The sequence below is a fragment of the Heliangelus exortis genome, chromosome 6 (genome assembly GCF_036169615.1).
Source record: "Heliangelus exortis chromosome 6, bHelExo1.hap1, whole genome shotgun sequence".
In the NCBI taxonomy this organism is placed as follows: Eukaryota; Metazoa; Chordata; class Aves; order Apodiformes; family Trochilidae; genus Heliangelus; species Heliangelus exortis.
In genome coordinates this window covers 18,346,462-18,369,955 of record NC_092427.1, presented here as the reverse complement: position 1 = coordinate 18,369,955, position 23,494 = coordinate 18,346,462, and the positions used below count along the sequence as shown (strand labels likewise).

The following is a 23,494-nucleotide window of genomic DNA, read 5'->3' as shown; positions in this document are numbered from 1 at the left end:
TCAAAGCTACGTTTGAGAGAATGGCATCCTTGAGATTTTGTAATCAAGATTGTTGTTCAGATGGTCTTGTCGTTATTACACTTTAGATGCACCTATTACTTGTATTACTGTATTGATTTTGAGACTTTTGAGTAGTAAACATCCTTAAGGAACTTTCTCCCTGTTGATGTTGGGTATGATTTCTCACTGGTGCTCTCTGAGGCTCTGTCAAGAATGCTTAAGCTTGCAAAGCACATGCATGAGATGATTCAGAAGCTCATGATCAGTCTTCACGCTTTAACAGCTGTAGTTTCAGAGCTTTATCCTGTTAGGACAGGAGATGAACCATCCACTGATGGTTCTATTGTCATCAGCCTTTGTAGTGCTGAGGTTTCTTTTCCTGTGTGCTTCCATTATCAGCAATTTCATCAGGACTGGTTGGCACATGATTTACTTGGGAGAAATATTAACATGACAAACAGAAATGTTTCTTCTGCTGGCTGCTTAGGTCAGTGTTCTTCAGCACTGTTTTATGGTTCCCCAGCTGTTACACCAAACATTACTGGCTTTCCATATAGTTAACTCTCTTCATTTTTCTTAAAAGTGCCTTGATTATTTTTGTTTTGCAGTGGACAGAAATCCTGGATGCCAAAGTAATTATTTATTTCACAAGAATGATGCAAAGTAAAATTTGGGGAGTTGTTTCACTTAAAAATATTTGCTAAGCATGTCTAAGACATAGAATCAGAAAAGATGACTGCTGAATAAGTTCTTCCAACTCCACCAACTCTTCAAATACAATGACAAGCTGTTTCCAGAAGCACTGGAGATTTACTTTTTTTTTTTCCACAGGTGACTTCCGAGTTATGTTTTGGCTGGCAACTTGCCTGCTTTTCTAAACCATCTGAAAAACACTTCTCCAGGCTGAAGCAACTATTCACACCCTTGACTCACACTTTATATTTAAGGGGACTGGAAGTATTTCTGCCATGATTTGTCAATAGTTGCTATACCTGAGACTGTGGATGTGCTCACCAATGATCAAAGAGTGTGGGTCCATACACTGCTTCATAAAGCCCTCTGTGGTCACCTGTAACCACCCATAGTTCAGTCTTTTCTGCTAAGTTTATCCCCCACTTGTTCTGGATGTCTTGAAGTTTCTGTTGGAGCTCACTGCATGCAAGAGGAAAGGCTGCTTTTCTTACATGGCAAGATGGCTGAGCAAGGTGTGCTTGGTCAGCGATTCTCTTCTTTTTCAACAATTCTTGGATCTCCTGGTTGTTTTCATCAAACCAATCTTTGTTTTTCTTTGAGGAGAACCCTAGGGATTCTTCAGAGGACTTCAGGATGCTATTTTTAATGTGTTGCCAAGGCGCTTCAGGAGAGGGATCTACAGGCTGATCTAAAAGTCCAGCTTGAAGGTTTACCTGGAAGCTGTCTCTCATTGTATCTTTTTGAAGATCATTAACTTTGAGCCTCCTCCTTGGGATGCCACCCCTCTTAGGTTTGGGATTAAAGTAGAGGGTAAGTTTACATTGTACAAGGTGGTGTTCTCTATGACATTCTGCACGATTCATTGCTCGGGTATGACAGACATCACCAACAGTTCTCTGGTGCACTAAAACATAGTCAATGAGGTGCCAGAGCTTGGATTGAGGATGCATCCAGGTTGTCTTCAGGTTGTCTTTCTGTTGGAAGATAGTGTTGGTGATGGGGAGCTGCTGCTCAGCACAAAATTCTAGCAGGAGGCGTCCGTTGTTATTACAGTTTCCAACACTATGCTTGCCTCATTTTTCTTTCCAGGCTTCATAGTTCTTTCCTTCTCTGGTGTTGAAGTCACCAAGGATTATGATCTTATCACCTGCAGGAAACTTTTGGGTGAGGCAGTGCAGGTTGATGTAGAATTTGACTTTTTCTGCATGGTCATCTTGGAGGGTCAGGGCATATATACTGAAGAGAATAACAGGTTGCTTGCTGTGTAGTGGGAGGTGTAAGGGAATAATGCAATGGGAATGACCCATCAGCAAATTTTCAGGTTTGGAGGCGATGGAGTTTTTAATCGTGAAGCCAACTCCTGAGAGCTGTCTTTAGCTTTTGGGTTTGCCAGACCAACAGAGTGTGTAGCTAGCACCATGTTCTTTAAGACTGCCTTCCTCATGAAGATGAACTTCACCAAGAGCAGCAATGCTCGTGTTAAGTCGTGACAGTTCGTGGGCAATTAGAGCAGAACAACGCTCAGGACGCCCACTGTCTGCTGTGGGCATGGTTCTGATGTTCCAACATGTGAGTGTCAATCTGAACACACCTTGAGAGGCAGGTGTGTGCCTTTGTCTCTTTGTCTTTCTTCAACCACATCAGAAGATGCCCATTGACCGTGGGTAGCCAACGGGGTGGGGGGTGGAGATGACCTTTGGTCAGGCCACCTTCTCTAGCCCCCTCTCCATGAGGAGCAAGCAGTGCTCTCCTTGAAAAGGCTGCTCGGTCACTCAGGATGCTGCTGAACAAGACTGTCATCTTCTGGCTCAGTCTCAAGTGACCAATGTCCTGAGCCACCAGCATGCAGGGTCAGGTCTGCAGCTTCCAGCACCCCTTTCCCCTGACATATTGACCCTCTCCTGTCCCTGCAGGGGCTGTACAGGTGTGGGTTTATTCCCTGAGCCAGCGCTGTGGCTCTTGTAGGTGAGGGGCAGCGTGCATGGAACTGGCCCCACTCTTTACTCCTGAGGTTCATCTGCCAGGGCCCAACAAGCTTGGATAGTGACAGCGAAGTCCCCAGGACATAGGTTTAGCTGGATGGCCTTACAGGGCTACACGAGCTCCATCTGCCTGAGAGAGAGAGTTGTCCTTCTCCTGGAATGGTTGCCTGAAGGCTACTGAGCCCATCCTGATCACTTTGTCTGACCCTTCATTTGTGACCTCTCTGGCATGGGAACCCTACTGGAGGCATCTGCCACCTCCAGCAGAGCTCCCAACCTCACAAGGGGACACAAGCTCCTACCCCATGACAAGGGGGTGCCCGGGGAGGGACTGGAGGATACCAAGTCAAGACTTTGCAGTGTGAGGGTTTTGCGATGCCATGAAGAATGGCAGCTGCATTTAGGCCATAAAGCATGTGCTTGGTTCTTATTCATGTCTTTTTGAGAGCATTGAAATACTTTACTCAGTGTTCAGCTCCTGCTTTTCAGAACTGCAGATAAAGTAGTTGAAATTTTTGAACCCAGCAATTGGGTAGCTAATGAAAAATAGTTAACAAAAGCCCCATAAAGTGCAGGTAATATTTAGTTAGTTAGTTTGACGTGAGGATTGTTAGCTATAGTGCTAACATTGTGAAAGAAAAAACATGCATATGTAGATTTGGGATAAGTGCAGATTCTTTGTGCACTAATTAAGAAAATAATTTGTATAGGTCATTTTACAAAACGCTATCACTTTCATCTCTGTCTACATTAATTTTCTTGGAGTGTATTGTAAAATATGTCAGGTATTCCAGGTGGAGAACTAACAGCTCATCCCAGTGTCTTTTTATCCAGGCTTCCCAGCTGGTTTGCTGAGACTGAGAAACTTCATATTGCTTTTGTGTGATCTAATAACTAGGGAGAAAGTGAGGCTAAATGACAGCAGCTGTGGCCCCGCCACACCAGATGTGTCTAAGTGGCTCTTTTTGGAAGAGGTGAGGGCTGACAAAGAACCCCAAATGATGGGTTAATCCCACTGAGGCCGAGGGGGTGGGGAATCCCACCCCCAGGCTGTTGAGAAAGGAACAAAGAGAAGCTTTGCCAGGCAGCAGAGTCCACTTGCTATTGGGGCTGCAGAAGTAAACAGAGATGCTCTTGACTGTACTTTTCTTAACCTGACTCGAGAAAAATTCCTCAAGTCAGCCTTCCAGCAAAATGAAAGAATTTCCAAATGCAGCGAGAAGCCATAGTTTCACAGACTGAGGTTTGAATGAGACTCTTTTCAGCCTTTGATCTGCTGCATCCACAGCATAACTTATCAATTGGGCAAAACCTGGCAAATCTGATCTGCACAGATACTTGATTTAAGGATTACTTGAATAATTTATGGAGCTGCGAGAATTCCTGTCCTCACTGAAGTTACGGTATGGCAGTTTTGTGTTACATACAGTATTTGTCACTTAAATACTTTGCTGAGATTGCTTTAGTCTTCCAAATTACTTGCATTTGAGAGAATATGTTCTTCTTAGTGGTGCTTCTTGTCTGGGTTGTTTATTTCAGGGCTTTTTCCCCCTGCGTAGCTGAAAATTGTGCATTTTTTTTTTTGGTATTCAGTTTCTTTTTTCATGAAAATGACTTGAAGTGTAATTTGTCATTCTGATCAGCTATTCCTAGTCACACAAATCTGCTCAGGTAATTGGTTTGTGTTTTGATTTCATCCTGTTTTGGTATATTAGATAGCCTGTGTGTGTTTTTGTGTGCATGTGTATATATATATATATATATATATGTGATTTCTCTGTATTTCTTCTGCAAAAAAAAAAATATTCTCAGGAAAAATTATGACCAAAGCACTTCTGTCTTGTGTCTAAATTTGATATGAAATATTTGCAAAGGTTTATGAGTACAAACTGATAAGTGTTGGGTTGCAGTTTGAAATGCCTGCAATGATTGAAGCACTCCAGGATTTGCATTTTTTTTTTCTTCTCTTTGAACATTATCTTCAAGTTCTCATTGCTTGATTTGGTGTACTGTAATTTTAAATTACATTTCTGTCAGCAGTATCCTCTGATGTAGGAGGGAGATGGATGTTTGAAGAAAAATGTATTTAGAACACATATTGCTATGCACAGCATTAAATAAAAACTCAGACTCAAACCTTATGTACTATGGCAAATTCCTAAGGAATATTTTAAAAAACAGAGTCAGGACTTTTCTGAATAATATTGGACTGATGAAAAGGGATTCTTGCTTTTAACCAAGCCTTGCCTCCTTTTATGGGTAAATTAAAAATAACTGTTACTAGTAACATAAAATCTTGTAATTTTGCAGACTCACTTCCAAAGGGAATGAAGCCCATGTAAATTATCCTCTGTCTTTCTTGTATTGTCCACATAACTCTTGATAGTGCTGATAGCCCTTCAAAAACTTTGGTAAGGATAAAGACAATACCCAGCACAGCCCCAGGTCTGGTGACGTGAGCCAGCCATGTGTGCTGGCAGCCCAGGAAGACTTCTCTGTGGTTTGCTTTGGTAAACTCTTTCACCAATATTTTGCTGGAAGAGTGTGTTTCAAACAAAGATCTAAATGTAAAATGCTACTTTTGTGTCCTAATTAAAGTGACAAAAGTTACCTGCCTACATTTCTACTCGAGTATTTTTTCAAAAATATCATTAAATACTTTTACTATCTTTACTCCTGGTGGTATTTCATGCTGTTATGATGCATTTGGTTCAAGGCCAGGTTGGATGGAGCTTTGAGCTCCATGGAACTTAGTGGGAGGTGTCCCTCCCCAGTGCAGGGAGGTTGTAACCAGATACTCTTCAAGGTCCCTCCCAGCCCTTTCTGTGATTTGCTGGGTATGGAGGGATAAAAGTCCAGTTTGTTAGTGGAACTGTATAGTATCTCACTGCCTTAAAGCAAGTGTGAATTTTGGGAGTGGTTTAAAGTTATTTGAGATCAGTGTTTTCATGTCTATGCTGTAATCTAGAAATGGACAAAGCTCTTAGATTTGGGGTGTTTTTGGTTTTGGTTTTTTTTATTTTTATTTTTTATTTTTATTTTCATACTAAGCTTGCTGCTTTTTTTGCATGAAGCCACCTTGTGGCAGGGTAGATACAGATTCTGAAATGTGGAAGAAACTTATTTTGGGTTTCTACAGAAGTTTTTCTTTTATTCTAGTCTGCCTAAAAACACATGGACTCTGCAGTATAGGTTTAAAACAGGGTATTGCATGACAACTGTAAGTAAAAACTGTGTCTAAAAGAAAATTATCACCCCCTGGGACTTGAAAGCTGAGATGGATGTGCTTGCTGCACAGTGCAGAGTGGACAACGTGGTCTGGAGTTTGAAAGGAACTCCAGAGGGTTCGCTGGAGGAAGTTCTCTCAAGCCCTGGTATGTTGAGCATTTCTGCTGACCCAGAAGGGTGCAGGGCCAGGCTGTTAAGCTTCATTGTCTTCCACTACAGTGTGAATCTTTTATGCTGCATTCTGCATTATGGTAAATACCTCCAGAACCAGGCTAAAAACAGTTTCTGCAGACAAAACCACTATTCTTTTGAGAATATAAACCCACTAGACCTCCAAGACCCTCATTTTCAGATGTGCTCAGATAGTGCTGCATGAGTGGTATTTGTCTATGAATTTCTCTGACATGCCCAGTCTCTGTTGCTAATGTGACTGATTTAAAGTTACTGAGTTTAACCATAAGTATCATCAAAACAAGAACATTTCCTTAAAAACTGTTCAAAATAATATGTATTTTTTATTCTTTTCTTTAGGAGACATCACCCAGAAAGGATATGAAAAGAAAAGGGCAAAGCTGTTAGCACGGTACATACCACTAATTCAAGGTAAGAGACTGCATTTAAGTTACACTGTGTGTGCTAAAGCTGTAAAAATATGTAATGGAAAGGTTCTCATTAAATAGAAAAGATAAATAAGTAGTGTTTAACTGGCATGGCATCTACCTAGTAGTGGAAAATGGCTATTATGTTTTTGTCAGTAAATGTCCCTTTGAGAACTGCATCCAAGACAAGATTACTTATTTTTAGAAGTTTTTAAAGTTAAGTTATTCCTGAAAGCATGTTGGCAAGTTTGATTTAAATGGTCAGCACTCCCATTCTTTCATGTGCTTTTTCAAACATGCCCTTTACCTCCCCCCTACTCCAGTTTCTTCAAAATACTAACTTTTTATTATAAACTGTTACTTCTTAAGCTGTTTATTATCAGATTTTTTCTTCAGTGGCAGGAAGCTAAGTTCCCAGCATCTTTTATTTATTTTTATACTATTGCACTTACATCACTTGGTGCTAAAGCTGTTGACTTTTGGTCTTGTATATAACCCTAGGCCACAAATGAGAAGATGACTGAGATGAGTGGAACTGACAATGAGACACTGTAGATAGCCAAGAGAAAAAGAATAACAGGAATTATTTTACAGTGTTAGTGTTATGCTTTCAGAAAAGAGAACAGAGGGATTAATGCTATAATTTTTTTATCTTGTTTTGGTTCTGATATTCACAGAAGTTACTGATTTGAAACAGGAATGGGTGTCTCCTCTTTTTGTGCAAATAGTTGAACAAGATTATAGTCTCTTGCTTTTGAAATCTCAAGACTTGGTGCCTGTATCGCTTCCCAGCAGGAGAGACAAAAATTTTAGTCTCATGAGTTCTGCCAAGTTGTGGTGTTTTAGAAAAAAAATGCATAATGTGTATTTGGGATTGAAGAGTTAGAACATCACCTGGTGTTTCATCATGGGGTTTCTTGGCATGGGTTTGTTACTGTGCTTATGGTGCTTTTAAGAACAGCAGGTTAGTTTTTCCCTCAGCAAACTTTGGATTTTTTTGAGAAACACTGCAGTCAACAGCAAGCTCTAGCTTCACCTGCCACAGCTTCTCCTTACACAATTTTACTCTAAGGAATCGTCTCACTTTCCTGTTCAAAATACCTTGTCCTCCAACTCAGCTTAGTTAAAGATTTTGAGATTGTGTAGTAGAAAGCTAAGTCTTTGGATATCTGTCTTTTATTTTACTCTCTCATAACCATTGATATACACTACTTTCTCTGCTTTCTATTGATAGGGCTTTTTATGCTGGTTTTTTTTTTGTTTGGTTTGGTTTTTTGTTTGGTTTTTTTTCTCAATCTTTACACTGAAAGGCAGCTTGATTAAAGATCTGAGCTCAAGTGTATCTTAGGAAAGTACAGCACTTTATCTTTTATACTTAAAGTAAGTTTTAAAGCTAGAATGCAGTGTAGAGAACCTTTTTTCCCCTTTTCTGCATGAATACTGCTGTCCCTGTGGCTTATCCTACATCTTGGGATCTTAGAAGTAACACTGGCTCCTGTGCAGTGTTTCCAGGGCTGTTTAAGTTCAGTTGTCTGCTGTAGGAGCCTCCTGTTATACCTGTATGATTTCGAAGAGTGTTTTGAAATATCCTATATAATAGCCTGCTTATTAAAGAATTCTCTCAGCTGAAGCAGTTTATAAAATACAGAACTGCCTTGTTAGGTGGCCTTAGAAGAAAAAAAAAAAAAAAAGAAAATATGTTAATGGTACTTTCCAAGAATTGTGTTCTCTGAAGCTTCTCTTTCCAAGTTGAGGTGTTCAGGAGTGTTTCTTCCAGAAGTTATTTAATATTGTCTAGGTTGACACCTTAACATGCTGGACAATAACTGTTAGAAAGCATGTCCTAAGGAAACGGCAGTGCAGTTCAGCTGTCTCCTGGTTTATCTGTCATCTGATGTTAGGCTCAAGTAAGGTCCCTTTACATTTCCAGGTGTTTAAAAATTTCCCCCTGTTCATCCAGTTTTTCCGTAATTATCTTAAGCAGTGTTCAATAATTAGATGATTCTGTGCTTTGTGCTACTTGTTTGATCCCACTATTACTAAGAAATACTGAATTACCTGATTTCTCTACCACTTCTGCCTGACTTAACTGTAAGATGTTGGGAATCTAGCTTTAATATGCAGAAATAATGATACTTGGGCAAAAAGACAAAGTTTGCTAAAAACCCTGAGCTAGCTGCTTATTTCAGTTTCCTGACATCTGTTCCATTAACCCAGTTTTGGCTTGAAATTTTGTTAATTGACACAGCTTCAGCATGGCTGAGATTAATGTGTGGGAGTCCCAGTGGCTTTGAGCCTGCAGTGATACTATTTTTTTTCTCCTATCATTAAAAATTTGATTGCAGGATTTTTTTTGTAACATCCTTTGCTCAGTTGCATTCCTGATAGGATTTGTTAAGTTCTTGGTTACCCCTCAAGTTTCTGCAGACTGCTTAGACACCACTGTTTTAGATTTGAAGACGTTTTAGTCTGCAATTTGACCATCTCCAGCACCAGTAACTCATAGCTTTCTAAAGCTGATCATAATTTCTTTTCCCTTTACATGAATTGTCTTTTCTTAAGACAGCTGACCAAGTAATTTTAATTTCTCACGTTCTTCAAACTTACTTGAATTTCACAAAAATTGATGTATTTTTCATAGTGCATTGGTAGCTCTACTTGTTCTCTTACAAAACTTTTGATGATAGTGCTATTCTGCTGACTTGTAAGGTTTAAGCTAAATGTGCAGTGGCACACATTTTGAAGCAACTGTGGAAAGAAATGGCTTAAGCTGGGAGGAGAGGGTGCCCATTCTGTGAGTCTGCTGTAGGATCCCTAATTTAGATTTGAACGTGGGCAGGGTGATTCTTCTGTCTTGTTGGAAGCTAGAAACAGATATCTGTAATCATAACACTGATTTACATGGGAAGTTGATAGTATCTTCTTTTAACAAATATTTATGAATCAACAAGTTGTATCATCTTTGTGTTTCAAAAAACACTCATATACTGGTAAGATTTGGATTTTTTAAGTGTAACTTTTTCTGCAGAATTGCAGAAGTCTGTACATCAGCAGCTGCCACATAAAAAAGTTAATCGTATGAGAACTACTCTTTCAATGCCAAGTAAAACAACTTCATATTAAGTTTCTACTGCAGTGTGTACCTGAATCTGTGGGGAACCAAATCATTATGCAGACAGTGTTAAATAAACCCACAGGGAGCTTAGTGAATAGAAAAAGACAAGTGGCTGCAAAGCATATTTTCAATTAACATTAAAATTAAGTAGAACATGTTAGTATTCAGGAGTCACATTCCTGTAGGGTTTCCTTTGCATTCTAAAATTCTAAACCTGCAGTTAGGATGAGTTAGTGGAAAAATTAGATTTCACTTAGGAACCATGAAGCTATGTTGTTACAGGGAAATGCTAATTAAAATGTGCTATCTTGCACTAATCTAATCAAGTGCACTGTGCAAAAGTAGAAGCAAAAGTAATAGCAAGCTTTAATAGTAATCAGTTGGTATCAGTTTCCTCAGTCAACCTCTACATTCAAATTTCATATAAACCTCTGTGGAAATAATAAATTGTACATGTAGTAGCATGCCTGGCATGCTGCTAAGTGAAGCTTCTGAGGGAGCAGGCACAGTGCAAAAATCCATGTTGAATGTGGGTAGAGCTTGGGTGTAAAAAAGTTCAGAAATAACATTCTAAAATGAGCAGTGTCTACAGTGAATTTGGTAACTTGCATCCTGTCCTGATGGAGAGTAAATATTGCATACTCTCTTCTCTGTTTTCTTCCTTGTAGCCAACCTTCACTGTACTTTTTCTGATGGGTCTTAGGAGACGCTTGATACCTAAAGAAACTGTTTCCTCCTAGACTCCCTTTAAATTGCCACTTGTGGGGTGTATCTTGAAGTGAGATACCAGAGGTGATGGCAACTCCAAAAGCCTTACTGTAGGCAAACTCAGTGCTATGCTTGGGTGATCAGGTAACTTCTACCTACCTGTGAAGTTACATTTGTCATTGAAGGGTTAAAAAATTCAGGTCAGGAAGTGTAATGGCATGAGCTGATTGTTGAATGGTAAATAAAAAAAATTTATTCTCTGCACTCTAATGTTGGTAACTCGAGATTTCTTCTTAGGGGTTGCCATGCCATAACATGAATTCTGCCTGCAATCCAGACACTTGAAACCATTTCAAAGCTAATTTAACCACAAAGGAAGATGTAATACAAACCTCAGAGGTTCTGACACCAACCAGTTCAGTCACTTGAAGGTAGTCTGCCTTCCCTGTGGGAGCTGTGCTAGAACCATCCTTTGCTATTGTGGTGATTTCCTGCTCACTTACCAGCTATTTCTTTAAAGAAATTAATATTTTCTGTAGTTTTAAAAGCTTGGAGAGTGTAGCTCTTTTATAGGTATAATATATATAGAAGAAATTCAGCTACACTGTTTTTTTATATGTATCTATATAAAATCAAAAACATATTTTATGCTATATATTTATATGTATAAATAAAAATAAAACCAACAGCTGTATAGTGCTGTATAAATTATTTTTTATCTACTTGTTTTCTTCCCAGCTCTATGCTTTTGGTTGAGAAAGCTCAGTGCTAGCATTTGAGGCCAGCTGTCACTTTGTAGTGGGGCTGTCAAATGTCTGTGGCATCAGACCAGTGCCTTGAGCACCTGTATTCCATTGGGACACACCTTCTGTGCTGGTACTGGTTTTGCAGATTTGGCCACTGTGCTCATTCCTAAACTCAAGGAGCTCTTCCTAGCCAAGATACCTCAGGGTCATCAGGGCTTGGATGCCCAGTTTTTCTGGGGAACAGTTGTATGTAAGCTTTTATCTTTCTGTTTTTTTGCCATTCTTGAGAAGAGTTAGAATAAATTCCAAGATTATTCTCTGAGAAAGTCCAAGACAGAGCTTGGTGTGGTAACTAGAACCAACCTGGGAGAGCTCTGCTGGGAAAAGATGATTTCAGAGATTCCATCAAGTTTAGAAGTACTTAAACGTACTTAAGTACTTCAAAAACAAATTGTCTGTCAGAAGAACCTGCTAGGACCTGGTGATCTTAAAGATTCAAGAACACTTCCAAGCCAAAGCAGAAGTGAGATAAAATCAATCATGAAAAATACAGTGGTTGATTTCCATCTAATCCTGAGGTGACAGGAGACACCTCTGTTGAGTCTGAGGTAATTGCTTCAGCTTGAGGCCACACTTCTGCAGTCAGTAGTGGATCTGTACTGAATCATCCAATGACACAGACTTGTTCTGCATCACCTACATGATTGCAATTAGCCACAGCACACAAAAGCACACAATGGTCTGTTCCTGTTAGCTTTCTCATGGCCATCTAATTTGGTGGATGTTAAAAACAGATTTGGTGCTACAAGAAGAAACAATCAGTGCCAAATTAAAATTCACCATTTCATACCTACTGCTTCTGATGGTCTCTTCAGCCACTCGGTTTCACATAAAAGTTCCAAATGTCTGTCTGCATCTTGGGCAAATCAATTTTTAAGAATATTGCTTTTATAGATTTATTGTGAAAGAAAATATTAGTGGTACATTAATGCAAAATTACATACATTAATGTATATAATGTAATCATACATTAATTAATCTGCGGCTTACCTGTGACAATATAACAAATATAAAGAAAACAAAAAGTAAGGGATATGTAAATACTGAACCAGACATACTTCTGCTTTATAAACTTGAGAAAACATACATTTTTCATTTCCCTCTGAGGGCTGTTTTTTACAGGACATAGTGTGTTTTTCAGCTACCAATACCAGTCCAGATTAATGCTACTTTTGAGAACTCTTGCCTAAGTGAAATCTGGCAAAAACAGTGACCTACAAAACCCAAGGGGCTTAAGTCAAGCTCCTTGTATTACTGTTAAATAAATTTATAAATAAAATAATAATAAAAAGCTGTTACCATGAGAAACTTTCCATCTCTTATATTGAAAGCTTAATATCAGCTTACTGTCCTGGAGTTTTCCTCTGGTGGATTAAATTTAAGAGACTTGCATGTCTCCAGTGTAATATTTCATAAAGTAATGGTATAGCCAGTGGGAACAAAAATCTCTGAATTGATTGTAATTTTAAAAAAAGTTATTTCTAATAGTCAGGATTTAAAAAAAAAGGGGGGGGGAGAGGGAATAGGGGAAAAGGAGGAACATGAGCCAAAAGACCCTGTATTGCAGCCAGTCACAGATCATTTTATTGTGTTAAAAAGCAATGCTAAATATTGCATTTTATTTATATCAAGTAACCTGAGCATATAGCTGCTTTTAACACAGCAAAATCTTGCCTCTGAATATGGTGAGAATTCAGCAGTATCAGTTAAGTCAGTGCCTTAATTTGAGACCAGTTAACTTACACAAAGACACCTTTCACTTATATTGCTAGTGCTATCTTATGTTTAACTTGGAGAATAATTAAGATCAATTAGTGTGAAAGGAAACAAGCTGATCATATTTTTTTGTTAAAACATGTGATTCTTGTTCTTTCATAGATGTCTTAAAGAGGAGCTATTTCATAACTAAACCAGAAATGCTGTACAGTCAGTATCCTTTACTGACATTTACAATCTCAAGAGCTTCTGTTCTCTGCTGCATCAACATTTTCATGGGTGAGGGCTTTTTATAGGACGTTTGAAATTTTAAAGCACAGCACATATCACTAGTGGTAGTATTGCTTGCAAGCTCTTTAATACAAGTAGGTTTTGCCAACAGAGAGGTTTTGTAAGCAGAGAAGTGTTTTACCAGCTGCTGTGTCTGGTAAAAGAGAAGTAGCTGCAGATGCACAGGAATTAGATAATAAAGGAATTATATCTGAAACCAAGGAGTTTTTTCCTCCTCCTTATGTTGACTTTGTCCCAGCTAGTACTGGTGCTAATAAAAGGTTCTGTATTTCTGCATAAACTTGGGTATGATTTGGTTTGAGGTTTTCTCTGCTCTGGTTTTATCACTTAAGGCTTCGCTTTGTTTTGGTCATTAAAAGACCCTCACAAGATGTTATAAAAGCATGTAAGGTGTTACTTCTTTTTCTCATGTTGTTATTCTTGAAAACAAATCAGCTGACTGTAGCCTCAAAACATAAACCCCCCTTGCTTTTGTCTATATGCAGGCAGATCAGGGGATGAATTTACTTTTCAGTATAAACAGGATTATGTAAGCTGGATGGCTGCCCCAAAGTATCATCCTGCAAAACTCCTCAAAATATTTTTAGAAGGGTGTGGTAATAGCAAAAAGGGGTTAGGTAGTTAGCAGCTGAGAGGTTTGACAAAGGGCATATCAGAAAGAAACCTCCAGACAGGAATTCCAGGCAACCTTTATAGCTCATTTAGTTTTCCCCTTTGCTTAAACCTAGTGCTGGTCATTGCATCCTGGCAGCTCCTTGAGTGCTGTATGAAGAAAAAAGAAAACCAACAATAAAATCAGTGTCTTTCCATTTGATGTGTTGTGCTGAGTAAGAGATTGGGGTTGGGTATTAGCTGAGAGGCTTCTTCTCTGAACATGTGCAGGAGCTACTTCATCCTCCCTGTGTTTATTTATTTCTCCTGAAATTCCCTCTGGAGTGGTTGAGATGCAAGACTGGAATGGGAGATGGTCTCATGTGGGTGTTTCTGGCTCTTGCCTGTACTACAAGTCCCTGTTCTCCATCATCTCCTAGGCAGTACTGTGTCTTCAGTTCAAGATGCCTGGAAGAGGCTTTTAGGGAAAAAAAAAATACAGAGAGAAAGGGGAGCCCTGCTGATTCTTGCTTACTTTCCTGTTGTTTTGTGGTGTTCTCTGGCACTTTTTGTCTCCATCTTCTGGTGCAATTCCGTGGCTACATGCTACCATGGATGTGCTGGTTTTCAGCTTCTTTTTCTAACAGTTTAAGCTGTAACTCCTCTTTCCAGCCTTACTGGTGCCTGCATGAACTCTTGACTGTTGCTTCATCTCCAGTATATCACAAGACAATGCTCATATATATATATATAGATATAGGTTATATCTATATATATATATATGTATAGGTAATATATATGTATATAAATATATATACATATTTATACCTATATACACCTATATATATGTATATACCTATACCTATATATGCGTATAGGTATATAGGTAAAGGTAATAGGTATACCTATTTATATATATTACCTATACACCTATATATATATATGCACACATCTATATATAAATATATATACCTATATACACCTATATGTGTGTATATAAGTATATATAAAACAGTCTTGGGACTGTCTTCTACTTTTTCTACTTAGTGTAAGAATAACCAAAAAAATTAAAAGCAGAACTGAGACCCAAGCAGACAGCTGGGGTTTGGATGTTTCTGTTGCTAAGCGCAAGGGCATTAACAGAAGCATCAGCAAGCAAGGGCACAGTGGCAGAACACTGAAAATCTAATCTGGTGAAAGAGATGTTTATTAAAATAGTGTATATAGATATTTGTCTATCTATGTATATATATTTATAGGTGTATAGGTAATATATATAAATAGGTATACCTATTACCTTTACCTATTACCTATACATATATATAGGTAATATATATAAATAGGTATACCTATATATATAGATATAGGTAATATATATAAAGGTAAAGGTATACATATATATATACAAAGCTATATATAAATAAAAGGTATAGTAGCTGTGGTTAAAGTATATCCAAATTTGGTTGCACCTTAGTGTAATTGTTTTAAATTAAATATATGAAAATGTAGTGTGATCACATGGTCTAGTTAAAAAGCTGTTTATAGCTTCACTGCTCACAGTATCTGAAAATATTGATTGCTGTTCATGTGCCTTCTAAAGTGATTTGTTTGGTATTGCACCCTTATGACCAAATCTCATAGTACATTATTTTGGGAGCTTGAATATGGAGATTGGGCTGTTAGTTTACTGTGGTTTCTGTTGATTTTTTTGTAATAAATTAGTTTTTCTTGAAAGAGTCATCCACACCTATATCTGTCTTGGGTGAGCTTTCTGCCAAAGGAAGAAACATAATGTTGGTGATTTAACTCTGTGAGTGAAAAGAAAAATTTAAAAAATTCAGAGAAATTGGTCCTCATACAAGTGGTTCCAAAGCAGTAGTCTAAATAATCTGAATTTAAGTAGTCAGGTCCAAGCTATTAATGTTTTTGCATGGTTCATGTGATAATCAGTTACTGATTACCTCTTATGTAGTCATATGGGCTACCTAGAAGGTATAGAGATAAATAATTTTATTATTTGGAGGATGTTGTATGGATCTTTATGCTAAGGAATGCTTCTTTGAGGCTTGAGAAGCTGTACTAAGTATACATCTTGGCATAAACCTTCTGATATAGTCAAGAATAGATGACCAGGTAGCATATTAAAATCTAAAGGATTTCGTTCTATAGGAAACATTACAGTAAATAGGTTTTTTTAATTATGATTTTTTTAAAAAATGACCACATTTCTGTGGTCTCAGAGTTTTATAAAGAAATAATGTATTTCCTAGAAACAATGTGGACTTGGATGCAAAACTTGTAGAGTTTGGTTTCCTTGGACATGTTTTATAGTTGGTAGCCCTTCATGCTACCCTGTGCTTATAAAGCATTGCTACTGCTGCTTTTTGAGGTGGCCTTTTTGATGGATGATGCCTTGTACTTTTCTGGAGGTAAGACTGTAAGACCTCTGTTCCTGTCAGGAGCTCAAAATGTGGTTATATCCATCGTCCTTGGTAGCTTGCTTTCTAATTACTCTGCTTAAACAGGCATTGCCTCTGCTGGCTCAGCTGAAATGCAACCAAATTGACATCAGTGATGTGGCAAGTATCACCTTGAAATTTTATAGCCAAGCAAGGAGTGTTTAAATAAGTGGAAACTTATGAATTGAAGTTTACTTACTTGAGTAGAGGAAAAACAGTGGAAGATGTCAGGCAAGCATAATGCATGTCCATGACACCTATTATTATTATTATTATTGTTGTTATTGTTGTTGTTGTTATTATTATTAATGATAATTTTTTAAACTAATTGCTTTCTAATATATTTTTCTGGGTAATAAATTACAATGAATAGAGCCTTGTTCTACTGGCACAGAAAATGCAAACACTTAGATTGCTTCATATCTTGAGGACAAAAATGTGTATCAGGTAATATGCCCTGGCATGTGGTATGAAAGCAGAGAATGATGAAATTAAGCTCTGACTCGAGTAAGGACTGGGAGCTTAATAACTTGAGGTGAAGCTTCTTAGACCAAAAAGTTAAGAGAGGTCCCCAGATTTCATTCTCTTGAGGAATAATTGCCATTTAGTCTTCTGCCTTAGCTTTTCTGTGAAAATATGTGGAGCTCAGCACATGTCTTTCATGTAAAACTGTAGCACTCAGGTGATTTTTGAGAGAAGAGTTTGCTTTTTTTCCTTTGTAATCCAGTGGGAAATAAGTGTCTCTAAAATTCTATTTGAAGTAATCTGGAATTAATATGAGTGTTGCTGTGGAGGTTCACTTAAGGTGGGTATGCTTTAGCACAGCTACTCAGCTTTGTTTGGGAAGACTGAGGAGTACAAGGTACCCTGGTGATGGTGAGATCCATGACTGACCAGGAACCTCCTGAAGCTGCCTCTCCTCTCTCCTTTAGGGCAGGGAAAGGCAGAGGGAACTGAAAAACACTGCAGTTCTTGGTGTAAACCTCTCTTTTTCTGGCAGGGACCCTGTGTGAGTCTGGGTGGTAAGCAAATCCTAGTGGAGAACCAGTAACAGCAGGTCTGTAGGGCTTGAATCCATGGAGAGGAGATGGAAACCAGAGGCAGGGTGGGAGGGGATGAGCCAGAGAGCTTGAGGTCAGGGGCAGTAAGGGAAGGAGTGTGCTGCAGATGGGATGCCAGGCCTTGGTTCTGGGGCTGGACAGACTGAGAGGTTAGCCTAGAGCCAGACCAGGAGTTTCTCACACTTGCATTTCTGCCTTCCCATACCTCTTTTCCTTTCTTTCAGTGCTTGTGATCTTTTGTTCCTTTGTTATTTCTTGCTTCAGCTCACCACCTGCAGAAGGGTTGAATAGTGTATGAGGAGCCTGAAGGTTCCTCTTCTGCTTCCCTCTTCCCCTGTCCTCTCTGCAAAGCTCTTAACTGTGATGTGTCATCTGTTGCAGACTGGATGCTTGGAGGAATGATACATTGCTGGGTAGCAATGCAAGTAAAACTGAGCTGGGGGAAGTGTTGCTGTGCTCTTTTAACTCTTCGGGGTTTACATTTCTCTTGGAAGATACTTATATACTTATATATACTTATGCTTACTTTTATATTTATGAATACTTATGAAAGGTTGAGCTGGTAAACTGGTGCAGCTTATCTCATGTAAATTAGCCAACTTTAGCATGAAAATTACTTTGAATTTTTTGGGGGGGGTGATAAATTTCTTTTTTTTTTTTTTTTATGAAGGTAATAAGATTTGCTTGTCTGATAGGTATTTCAAATACACTGGTGAAAGTCTTCAAAAACATTCTGTTTGGTGTTATGATTTCACATCTTATGCAGATGAAATGAAAAAGGCAGTAGGGCTAGTGCTCTTCACATGGGTTGCCTAGGAAGGTCTTCTAGCAATGAATTCTGTGCTGTTGCAAAATATGTTTTTGAAACTTTTATCTCTGCCTGTCTGATCCCAGATGTGTTTAGCTAGACATCCTCCCCAGCTATGGTAGCAAGGAATCTACATTGTACTGTCAACTGTTCAGTGCTATTATAATAAAGTCATTTTGGTTCTGTAAGTCAAAATTGCTAGATAAGTCAGTGCTAGCCTTAATTCTCCAGTATTACTATATGGAAAAATAAAATTATAATTCAAATACTAAATTTCATTTCATCCTATAGAAGGAAATTCCTCAGTTAATTGGAACAAGCAGCCTCTTTAAGATGACTTCATGATAGGTTTAAGTAAGATAAGAGTGGACAAAATACAGTGATAGTGGATCAAGTGTCTTTAGTGTATGCTTCTTAAAATGCTATTTTCATAAAGATCTTAAATGTGGATGAGGGGGGGTAGCCTAGTTATCCATCTGCTTTTGCTGAAGGGTAAGGTAGTGATTTACATAGTACCAGAATAAATTAACAAGTTCAGCAAGCTTGTGGAACAGGATTTTTCTGGCACATACTTGTGTAGCCTAAGAGTTAGATGCAGTATATTACAATTTTTTACCAAAAAATGATGGGGTTTCATCCATGGTTGTTTTGCACTATGATGTGGAATATTCTTTGAGAAAGCAGAAAGGGAAACCTGAAGAAACAGCTGTGGTTTCCAACAGTGCCATTCATTTTGTGACTCGTAATTTTATTAAGAACTTCTGAGGCTCATTGATAGATATTTCCTCACAATACAGCTGCCCTTACTCTGATTCACAAAAATCTGTGCCATAAGTGTTGGAGGAGGAGAGGGTTCTGGCTTTGGAAGTTGGTAAGTTGTTAGAGCTGCACATGGCTTCGGAACATCCCACGTGCATCTTGTCACTTGCTGATTGACTATAGCAGTTTAGCTCATTTTTCATTTATTTTCTTGGTAGGGCTAAACCTTTGTACCAGATGCAGCAGCGTCCTTCATCACCAATTACCCTGAGTATCTCTTTGATGAACACATGAGATCATGGAGTGGGCTAGGGGCTTGGTGGTGGTGTTAGAAATCCTGATTCCAAGTGTCTGTAGTTACTGACTTACATATCAACTGCAGGAGTTCAAAATGGTGATTCCTGGTCTATACCATGCCCAGGGAGAAAGATGGGTTTGGAAAGCTGTGTCCTGAGCTGGAGAACTGGAAAATACAAGAATAAGCAATTATGAATAGAGCATTCATTTCTTCTTCCACTAACAACCAATAACCCTTTTTTTGTAGGAAAAAAAGAAGGATGCAAAAAAACCAACCCGAAACTTGTTCTTCAGATGTAGATGTATAGTAAATTAGCAAAGAGCAAGTTCCTTGCTCAAGTTTGTATAGTCCCTGCCAGACGTATCAACAGTCAGCAAGGGAGTCTCCTGTTTGGGGCCCAGGGGGAGTGATGTACATAGGGAATATGTAACAGTTACTGTCCACCCCTTTGATTTCTTACTCCTGCTATGCTAGAATGTAAAGATGAGATTCATTCTCCTGAACATTAGCCAGCCTAAAGGTAAACACAGCTGCTCTAGATTAGCTGTCTAGAACCCTGTTCTAGGCAAGTGCAGAAGAAACAACTGGAGGGTTTCAGTTCCTCTTAATTTGTTATCCTTTATGGAGATAGGAAGATGTGTAACCCTATAGTGAATATATAAAGTACCCAGCCAACCTAGACTAGAGCAGTATTTCTTAGATGAAGCTGACAGAGTAATTCTTCCCCTAATATCTGCAAAGTTTTTCTCAGAGAATTGTGGAGTTTTTGTAAAATGTGTGTCATGTTGATATTGCTCTGTTAAATGGGAATAGATTAAACAGGTTGCACATTCCGGAGTTTTACTAAAACTGGCTGTCTTATGTTTAGACTCACAAGAAATTTGACAGAGTAGTTCAGGTTTTATTTAAAAGCTGGAACAGTATTATCTTGTCTCTTTGGCATCTCCAAGTCCAGTATGGGATTGTAATGACCTCTGCAGCTGGGGAGGATTGGTTCCCTCTCCTCCTTCCACATGGATCTGACAAATGGAACACCTAATGACAAATTACTGTAAACTCCTGCAAGGAGCAAAGGATTTTTTCCATTATTCAAGAATGTTTCTTACAAGCTTATAAGAGCAAACTTGGTTTTACTTTAAATAATTTTACATGCATTTGGAAAGATTTTTATTAAAAGATAAGGGCTTAGGGCTCCAGTTGAACTTGTAAGTAGATGTCAAGGTAGTAAAAGAACATTTTATTGGAAAGCCTGAATCTGTACTGAAATAAAGCTGTATTTCAGGTGTGGATCCATCCCTGCAAGCAGAGAACAGAGTTCCAGGCACATCCCAAGCTACTGCTGCTGTGTCTAAACAGCAGAAATCCCGTTCCGCCAATTCGAGGGATGAGCGCTTCCGATCTGGTAAGGGAGAGAAACATAACTGAAACATCAGGTGTCTGAATAGAAAAACTGTACCAGTGAAAGTAGTGTCTGCACCTAAAGAAAAAATAGAAAATTATTTGGAAGAAGGGAAGAGCTTTTGAACATTTTTAAGGTAGACTATAAATTCAGAATGGAGAAAATGGTAGGAGGTTAAGAAATTGTAAGCAATCCTGATGTTTTATTTATTGTAAATTTTGCACTGAGCTTAACAATTTTCTCTTGTTTGATGATTGTGCTTCCTGTCACAGAGCAGCTATTTAAACATGTATTATTACAGCATGTGAATTGTGAGGACTTTTTTTCGTGGTTGGTTTGGTTATTTTGTTAAAGGAAGGTTACAGAATTATCATATTTACTGTAGCTCACTTTCAAATATTTCCTGGTTGAAAGCAAGCACACAAAAAAGGGAAATGTCACAATGGATATTTTACTTCACTTTAAATGGACACCACTGTGACAAACCTGTTTTGGAAACCTCTGTGAAAATACCAATATCCTCATCACATCCTGTTTCTATTGTTACTTTTCAGGTGGTTGAAGCACACTGCTTCCCTGTGAAATTCCTTGTCACAATAGTGAGAAAAGGCAGGTGTTTGGAAGCTTTTGGATTTTAACTGGAATTTTTTCTGTTTGTTTTCCAGGGTAATAACATGTAGGGTTTGAGGATGTGCAAGTAATGACATAAACTGCACATCCTCAGTAAGTTTTGGGGTTTTTGTCACCTTGCTTTGCAACTGCTTGGACATAGTGGTTATTGCATCATATTTGCATTGCTGACATGTAAAATCTTGCTTCAGAAATGAAGCTGTTAAGCCTGTATGGATTATTTTTGAGTAACTGAAGAATGAACGGGCTCCTGGGAAAGATGCCTGTATTCTGCTACATTAAGAAAGAAATTTCTGAATTCCAGGGAAGATTACATAGTATCAAAATTAATTAAATCATGTGCTTAAGTGTATATAAAAATTGGTCAATTAAATTTATTTTTGTCTTTCAAATATATTGTCGATATAGTTCTATTGTTGAATATAAATTGTGAAAAAAAAAACAACAGTGGTTGAATTACAACCATAATTTGCCAATTACTTTGTGACCAAGTAGGTTCTAAAATAAATTGCAAGCAGAGCCATGAATTTGATAGAAACTAATACATTTCTAGTAGCATGTGATGTTAAACTAACAGAAATAAAAGTTGTAAAAAAAGCACAACTGCAACAGGAGATACTTGTGAACCATTAGCTGAGAGAGCTAAGAGAATCAGGAGCAATCGGCTGTGTACACCTGGGTCCCTGTCTCAGAGCCTCAGTTCTCCTATTTAACTTGCACCGAGGATACCTTAGAAAACAAAGAAAACACCAGAAGCAGCAGCAAGTAACCAACCCTGCCATATTGTTGGTATTATTTGGGAGAAATTTGGCACAGAGCTAATTAGTCTTACAGTGCAAGACGTGGAGAAGTGGGTAGATATCAAGATATTTTGCTAGTGTACTTGCTTATAAATAGATGTAGGTTTTAAACGTTAATCTGTCAGTGCTAATTATCAGTGCTTCCTCTTTTCCTAGGATTGATAGTTCTATGGTCTTAATTTTAAAATTATTTTAATTGACTTCTGGTGATTCTGAAGGTACTGCTCACAGTTTCATCAGTCTAGAACTCAGCCAATATTTTTACATCTCATTATGAATACTCCTGAATGACTCTTAAGTGTTCAGGCGATCCTGGACAGTTATTTAAGGTAAAGTCTGATGTATAGATATTATAGATTATTTATTTTACTTACCACTGCCAGTGCCGAAACCCTAGAATCGAGTAATAGATCCACTACTTTATGTGGATTCACTAATTCATGTTGCATTAAAAAATCTTGCCTTGAAGGTGGTTTTCACTTTGAAATTTAAACTCTTGGGGGAAATGTTCTTAGTTGCAACAGGTGTAATGGGATTTCTTTTTCTGATTAGTGATACATGCTAAGGCTTGGAGTACTCATGTGGTATTAAAACCAAATAGCAAAGATTTTGCTTGACTTGACTTACAATAAATTTGCAAGGTAATACAGCTTTCAGAAGCTAATACATTTTCCCCTTTTTCCTCTCTAATTTTTTTTCTTAAATCTTCATATTTAGGTTTATGTAGAGCATTAATAGAAATGTCTCAGAAAACACCAGGTACTGTAAAGTACAAAGTTTCACTCAGTTTCTCCAAATAATTTGGCATAAAAAGAGTCACAGCTTTGCTTCACGAAGCAGTCCCATTTTATCTGAGAAAATCTAGCTATGCTGAGAGTATTTTCTACCTAAAGAAAAGATGTCCAACAACAAGTTGAAGTGTTGTTACCTTTTTAAATTTTGCTGTCTTTTGACACACATTACCTGTTGTGGAGGATAAACAGCTTCAAGATCTAATTCTGGATAATATTGCTTCTTCTATTAATTATGTGCCTTACTTATTCTTTAGACTTCTGGGGAGAGTGGAATGTGTGTTCTTTTGGGTTTTGTTTTTGTTGGTGTGGGGTTTTTTGGTGGTGTTTTATTTTTGGTTTGGGTTTTCTTGTGTTTTTTGTTTGTTTGTTTGTTTGTTTTTTAATTTCCTTCCAGCCTTTACCTCTGTTTTTTTCTCTCTTTGCATCTCATCTGTTCTTTTATGTCCTTTTCAAGAATGGCTGATGAGGCTGGAATGGAACCTTTCATAAAACAGTAGCTCTTTCTGGAGCAGTTATTTTAGAACCATCTACATAAATTACTTAAAATAAGCAAATGAAACAATTTTGCCTTTTTATGCAATTAATCTACTGTTTACTAGCAGCAAGCACTTTTTTTTTTTATAGTTTCATGGAGTTGTTGCCCACTTAAATTAACTATAGTTTTTATCTTACACAGATTTTTGTCTTCAAGCAGTAAATACTGCAAAAAAAATTTTTATTATAAGGTTGGTGAGGTGCTGGACTGGGTTACGCAGGG

At 38.0% G+C, this 23,494-nt stretch overlaps 1 protein-coding gene across 4 annotated transcripts in view; it reads left to right on the top strand.

The window, feature by feature from the left end:
* Positions 1-23,494, top strand: part of DIP2A (disco interacting protein 2 homolog A) — a 109,426-nt gene that overhangs the window by 28,222 nt on the left and 57,710 nt on the right. For 2 of the 4 annotated variants that reach the window (XM_071746948.1, XM_071746947.1), the window contains exons 2-3: positions 6,435-6,506; positions 20,397-20,516. In XM_071746948.1, coding sequence (XP_071603049.1) covers positions 6,435-6,506; positions 20,397-20,516 — 192 coding nt within the window. Of the gene's footprint in view, positions 1-5,002; positions 5,087-6,434; positions 6,507-20,396; positions 20,517-23,494 lie in introns of those variants that run through there. The other 2 variants (XM_071746950.1, XM_071746949.1) reach the window with 2 other exon arrangements.